At 40.7% G+C, this 7,416-nt stretch overlaps 1 protein-coding gene across 1 annotated transcript in view; it reads left to right on the top strand.

Moving 5' to 3' along the window:
• Positions 1-2,247, top strand: part of EQTN (equatorin) — a 27,652-nt gene extending 25,405 nt beyond the window's left edge. Inside the window, exons 6-7 of the mRNA XM_007948144.1 lie at positions 304-454; positions 1,986-2,247. Of these exons, the coding sequence (XP_007946335.1) occupies positions 304-454; positions 1,986-2,247 (413 nt within the window). The remainder of the gene's footprint in view (positions 1-303; positions 455-1,985) is intronic.
• The last annotated feature ends 5,169 nt before the right edge of the window (positions 2,248-7,416 follow it).

Genomic DNA, 7,416 nt, shown 5'->3' with positions numbered 1-7,416 from the left:
GGATTGGAAATAAGATTTTTCCACTGACTAGCTATGTGCCATGGGAAAATTAATAAACTTCTGCCATCCAGTAAAATGGAGCTATGGGAAGGCCCTCCAGGATTGGTGAAGATCAGAAGGGACAGGTTGAATGTTTGGCCATAGGGACTGGCCAGAAAGAGTAGCTTTCTCCTGTGTGTTGCATGGAGTGGGGGGTAGGGAGTAAGCAGTGACTACTTGGAATAGTAGACGATTTTCCTTCCCCATGAAAACATTCCTACCACAATTACTCCTTTTCAATGCATTTTCTTTCTTTTCTCTCAGACTCTGATCTGGACTTGGTGAACAAAGAAACAGTAAGCGACCTAGAGGATATCAAGTTAAAATTAATGCTAGGCATCTCATTGATGAGCCTCTTCCTTTTCCTCACCCTCTTGACATTCGGTTGTGCCACATTGTACAAGCTGAGGCAGCTGTAAGTGTACAGACATCTGGAATCTTTATAATACACAAAATGTCATGCTCTCTCCTTCCTCACTTTGGTAGACTGTTAGGAAAACGTGACCCACACGCTTCTCTGAAGGAAGTCAATTTGGCTCCCTTTTACCTATCAGAAAGGAGCTTGGGGCTGTCTCTCAGGGAATATCCTACTTGAAAATTTCCCCAATATTTTAAATTGTCATCTAGAGATAGAAATAACCCTAGTCAACTGAAAAGGATATAGAGAATCTAGATATGCTTCCTTTTTTGAGAGCTGTGAGGCAAAAGGACTATGAATTGTCTTCTAAATAGCACAGCAGCCTAGTGGCTAACACTTTCATTCGAACAAGACTTGAGACCTTAAAAAATAAAAAATAGCAAATCTCTCATTTACACCTGCAACACTACCTATGTGTTTTCTTATTAAAAATATTAAATTCAATTCATGTGTTATTGAAGGGATTGTTTATTTATGATTTCTCACACAATGTAACAAATTACTTTGAAAAATCCTAACAGCTTAACATTCAGTATTGTTATTAATTCAGTCCTTCTCATTTGCTGTTTTTGATGAACGATGTATCTCTCTAGTCAATTAAAACTGTGACCCTAGGTATTTACTGCCCGTCATTCTAATTCATTGTACATGCTACCTATTGAACTTTTATTAAGACATCTTTCACTGTTTTAATACATTAGTTTCTAAATTCTAGTCTTGCGGTTTAAAACATTCTTCATTCACTATATTTATTAAATATAATAAAATTAAAACTAAAGAAAAAACTACATATCATTTAGGTAACATCAGTAAATGACTCTAATACATTAGATGGAATTCATATTTTGATTTAATTTTTGTAAATGCTTTTCTAAGCTTAATTGAGTTACAAAGGAACACAAGTAAAATTAATTCTAGATATACATTTGTTCTGGTTACCAAGTGCCGCTCTGACAAGAAATATACCCCAAATGGGATGGCCTTAACAAACAGGAGTTTATTCTTACAATTTGGAGGCTTTAAGTCCAAGTTCAAAGTGCCAGGCTCTAGGGGCTGGGTGAAAGCCCCTCAACCTTGGGGTCCAGCTCTGCCTCCTTCTCCTGGCCCACTGGAGCTAGAGGCGTTTTTTCACTCAGGCAGCTGTTGGCTGCTGAGGCTGAGAAGCCCCAAGGTTGACGAGTAAAAAGGCACGGTATCAATGTTACCAAACCAAATGGCAGGCCATTAACTTAAGTCCACTGTAAGTCCCAAGGTCAGCAGAGCATAGCAGGCTGCTGAGCAAGGACACAGCTACATGCAGGGTCCAAGCGTGCCAAAGGCTAGAGACTGTTCTCAAAGCTTCTGCTTATGTACAGGAAGCAGACCACATCCCAAAGGCAGCTACTCAGCTGCTCCCAGTCAATTCCACCATGGAATTGATTAATAGTCTCATCATGGGGAATACTACATCCAGCTGCCCAGCCACTCAACCAGGCCTAGCCAAGTTGACATACAAATATAACCATCACAACGTTCTTTTCTTTTCCAGTTCTAAACAAAAATGTGAGAGTCAATACTCCATTAACCCCGAGCTGGCAGAGATGTCTTACTTTCATCCATCAGAAGGAATATCAGACACATCTTTTTCTAAGAGCACAGAGAACAGCATGTTTTGGGCTAACAATTCTTCAGAATTTAGAAAATCAGGGATACGAAAGTCAAACTCTAGAAATACGGCAGATATGACTTCCACAAGCTTGGATGAAGGGTCATATATCAATGAGGATGTGAATGAAGAAATCCCTCCTTAACTAAAAGAAGAGTTTATGTACTTTCTCATAAGAAATAAAAACAATTTATCTTTGTGATTCACATTAAAGTCATGATTTTGATACATGTTTAAGTTTTCTGATATCTTAAAAGAAGGAAATATTAATTAAAATTCTACCAGTTATTAAGATTAATTTAAGGTGTGGAAAATACATCAAGTAAAAATAATCCTGGAAAGTAACTCATGAAAATGTTCACTCAAGGGTGATTCATTTTAAAATGAAGAGAGTTAGATATTTACGTTAACTGGGGGCATTTTGAGAAATTTCATAGTAATCACTACTGTCTGTCTTCCTCCCCCAAAGCATCTGTCTCAATAGGTGTCCTGTCAATTCTTGGAACTTTGTTTTTCACCAATTCCTTGGCAGCTTGGACTTCTTTCCTTCAATACCGTTGGTTCTTGATCATATGCTACCTCCTGAAATGGTTGAATGTCAACCAATTTTTTTTGGTACAGTGACCACACAGTGTTCCAGGAAAAGAAAAATGAAGAGAGATCCTAGCATGCAATTTCTTAGAGGTGGGGATTCATGACTCCCAAGTCTTCTAGAGCTGAAGATACCCCATCTTTCTCTCTCCCCCCAAACATTACTGGAACATAAGGAAACACCTGAGAGGCTAATTCAAGTTACAATGACATATTAGGCTATCCATCCCAGAAGTAATTCAATTTACAAAGAGGACAACTGGCATAGGGTTAGTGATTGCCTTTTAGAAATCAATTTCAACTGCAAGAATTTTAGAGACTTATATACATAAAGTCTTTCACGGATATGTGTGGATTTGAGGAGTGGGCATGAGTATGGGTTGGGGAGGTTGGGGGCAGGAGTCACTGCCCCCCTAAAATCTAATGAAAGCTTCCCTTTATTGAGTGCCTACTTTATGCTTTGCACATTGGTACATTATATCACTATGGTATATTCTATGGTATAGAATCCTACTACTACGCTATGAAAGATGATTTTTATATATTTTTTATAGTTTCAAGAAACAAAACCTCAAGAAAGTGAGGAGTTTTGCCCAAGGTCATCCTGCTAGATAGGGGCAAAGCTAAGATGTGGTCCAAAACTGAGGTTCTCTCCGTGATCTATGTAGGTCAATAGTCAAACGTAACAAAAGTAAAAGGATATTGCTTAGTAGCAAGGCCAGCCCTGAATCCAGTAGGCATGAAGTTCTTTAACTCAGTTTTTTTTTTTTCAGATTTTAGGAAATTGCTTTCCCTTCCTTTGGTTTAGGTCTCCACTTCTCTCCTAAGGCAGACACACCCACTTTCCACTCACCTCCCACAGGCTCTGGTTTCCACTATCAGTATTCACTCACTCCTCATTTCCTCCCTAGACTTCAGCTTCTGCCTCACCATTGGTTGGGAAGGAAGGCTTTGAATAACAATCAAATTACAAGATTGTACCTTTGCCAAAAAGAGGTAGCAGGGTAAGTACTCACTTCTGTGCCTAAGGCATTTGACTGCTAACCAAAAGACTGGTGGTTCAAACCCACCAGCCACTCCTCAGAAGGAAGACTGGGCAATCTACTTCCATAAAGATACCACCCCAGAAACCCAAGGAGGGGTCACTATGAATTGGTTGCAACTCAACGACAGTGAGTTTAGTTTAGTTTTTTTTTTTTCCCCCAATGCCAATAGTGCCCAGGCTACCCTCTGCCTGTTACTTTTGCCAATTCCATGCCCTTTTGACAGCTAGCACCCCAGGGACTGGTGTCAGTATTTTCACTGCCACTGCAGGAACTGAGAAATGCAGTGAGAATGGAGTGAAGCAGGTGGGTGCAGCAGCTTGGAGGTACTCCCAGTGCAGAAGAGCCATGCCAAGTCCATAGATGAGGAAGGGCTTGTGAGAAGAATGTCAGATGGGCTTGGGCAGAGGTCAATTACCAAGCATTCCCTAGGTGCCAAGAATTTTCTTGATTAGAAGGAGATGTAAGAGCTACTTTTGAGTCAATATCACTTGCACCCAGTGCTAAAGTAAAGCATTATATAGAGAGAACATTAATCAGTACAGCATTACTCTGGCTAATATGTCTAAAATGTTATTAACAAAAATATGAACATCCTCAGATGGTTGGTGTAGTTTGTACATACCACCATAAGGTGCAGTTGATGTATTTGTAGGGAACTGGGAGCCCAGAAGCCAGCAGGAAGAATGTCAGATTGTCCTTGGGAAGATCTGGAGTGAGTCCAGCTCACTCAGCAGTTTCTTCACTCCTTATAAATGTCCACCTTCTCTACTTTCCCCAGGGTCCCCTCATTCTTCTTGGGTTTGTGGCAGAGACAAAGTCATGAGACCTGTGAGTTGCAGGTACACTGGGCTTGTGATCTTGCAAATGTCAGCTCGTTGGAGCACTGGATCCATGGTCTTGTATGATCTACCCTCTTTCCTTGTAACGCATCTCCAAAGGGATGGCTGGTTAAAGGGGGTGGGAGTGGGACACCCAGTTGAAGGACTGGGGTGGGAACTGGTAGTGAGGCCTTTCTTAATTCTCATGGGGGCAGGGAGTAAACACAAATAAAAAAGCAGCTGTTCCCAATAACCTCTAGCCTTAAAAGAAAAATTTTAAATGTGCCCTTAACTTAAAAATTACTACTCCAAATCTGTCTTCCACTGGAAAAAAAAAAAAAAAAAAAAAATTAAACTTTGATGCGGAAGGAAAACATAATCAGGTTTCTTTGCTTTCTTTCCATAGTGTCCCCAAAACCCTTCTTGAATCATAGCAAATGCCAAAGCTCATTTCTAGCTGATTATCAAGAATTTGCTCACCATTCCAGGGGAGTGTTCCTATAACCATGTATAGGTTTGGAAGATAATAGTTCTACAAGTATATTTGTATGTTCTGTAAGAATTCCCAGGTATATAGCAGAACTGACAAGGGACAAGGTTGTAGTCATTTCTTGGCCACAGAGGTAGCAGCAGTTGGACCTGTGGGCTCAGGACCATAGTCACAGGGAACATCAATCTCAATTGACATAACATAGTACACAAAAACATTGTTCCACATCCTACTTTGGCAAGTAGTGAGTGAGATCTTAAAAGCTTCCAAGCAGCCATCTAGATGCAACGACAGGTCTCTCCTCATCCAGGGCAAAGAATAATGTAGAAAACCAAAGACACATGGAAACAATGAGTCCAAGCAGCTGGTACACTATGCGATCCTCAGCCAATATGACTAGGAGACCAGAAGAACTAGATGGTGCCCAGCTACCACTGTCAACCACTCAGAAGGATACCTATGTAGGAGATCCTGGATAGAATGGGAGAACAATGTGGAGCAAAATTCAAAATCATTAAAAAAAAAAAAGACCAGGTTTGCTGGTCTGATAGAGCCTGGTAGAACCCCTGAGACTATGGCCCCTAGCTGCCCTTCTGTCTGGAATTAAACCCACTCCCATGGCTTCCAGCCAAACAAAAGACAGGCATATGAGCTGAAATTCACATTAGATAAATACACTCCTTGGAGAGATCAATCATGGGAGGATAGAAGGGCTATGTATTCATAGGGTGATAGCTCGGTGAGGGGAGGCAGGAGTGCATGGAGGGAAGGACACAGGGAAGAGGTAACTATGGGGAGGAAGTGGGAGGAGAGCTGTTGCATTGTGGGAAATTGTAGTCAGTGTCATGAGTCAAAGTATATGTGAGCTGCTGTAGGGAAAGTGAATTTGCTTTGTAAACTTTCACCAAAATTACAATAAAAATTAAAAATAAAAAAAGTTTACTCCCCATTCCAATTTTACTAATCCAATGAGTGGAACTCTGGTGGTACAGTAGTTAAAGCACTCAGCTGCTAACCAAAAAGGTTGAGGTTCAAACCCACCAGCTGCTCTGTGGGAGAAAGATGAGGTAGGCTGTTTCTGTAACGATTTCCAGCCTTGGAAACCTTATGGGGTAGTTCTACTCTGTTCTACAGGGCTACAGGGTCACTGTGAGTTGGAGTCTACACTATGACCTTGGGTTTGGTTTGGTTTTGGTTTTCCATTTTCATTAAAAAGAAATTAGATCCAAGATTTTATATTTGGATCCTAGAATCATTCTCATCCTTCTGCTTTTCCTCTCCTACTCCATCCCTTATCAAAATGTCACACATCTAGGACTTTGTTTTGGGTTTCAATAAAGTTAATTTCTTAATAAAAGATGAATGTTAAGGTGAAAGGCTATTGAGCCACACAAAAAAAAATGAGTGTGGATATTGAAGGAGTTCCAGTAAGATGGTGGAAAAGGCAGAAAGACTGCACAGACCCTCTTCAACAAAGAAAAGGGGAACCAATTAACACAGATACAGAAGATAATCCTGGTACCCTGAGCCTTGAAGGGAAGGATATAGAAGTGGAATAAATGCCAACTAGCAGAAGAATTTGCATGAAAACAACAAAAAAGGAGATATATGGAGCTGCGGTCTGGCAGTGATCCTGATGGCATAGACAGCTTGGATATTGCCAAGTGGTGGTAGGACCTAAGAATTAACCTAGAAATCAGCCCTGCTAGCCAGGGACTACACAGAGGACTGCTCTGGTGGCTGGTGAATAAAAGGGGAAGCATGGAGAGGTAGGTGGGCTGAGCTGTAGATTTTTACCTAGCCAGAGGGTGCAGCCATTTTGAATGTTTACAAGCAGTTTGATCATTTTAGATACTTAAAGTGACAGCATTCTCCCATATTCCAAGGACTTAAGAACAGGCTCCAGTTGCCAGGAACCACAAGGACATTCCAGACCCAGATGACTGGAAAGGTGCAACATTCCCCTTGTTACTCTTACACCCCACACCCTGTTGGTGAATGGAGGTGAGGCCATCCCTCACTCCCACCCACCTCCTGGGCCAGCAGGAATTCCATCCCAGTATGTGTACTCCAATGGAGCATGGGTGTCCTGCCCTGCCCTACCCCAATTTTTTTTTCTGTTTTTTAGTTTGTTTGTTTTCGTTTGTTTTAAAACTACTACTATTATTATTACTTTTGTCCTTTTTACTGTTATTCTTTATTCTTCCCCTCCCAGGTTTTAGTTTGCAGCTTTTATTCTTTTTCCTGCTCTTGGTTGCAATTATTTTCTTTCTGGTGGTTAACCCCATTCCTTGTTTTTCTTTTTGCATTTTTCCCATTTCTTTTCTTCATTATTCTTCTCTACCTTTTTTCTCTTATTGCCCTCTATC

This window comes from Orycteropus afer, unplaced genomic scaffold (assembly GCF_000298275.1).
Source record: "Orycteropus afer afer isolate SDZICR_OR568_19922 unplaced genomic scaffold, OryAfe1.0 scaffold00205, whole genome shotgun sequence".
Classification (NCBI taxonomy): domain Eukaryota; kingdom Metazoa; phylum Chordata; class Mammalia; order Tubulidentata; family Orycteropodidae; genus Orycteropus; species Orycteropus afer.
This window is presented reverse-complemented; position numbering and strand designations above follow the sequence as displayed.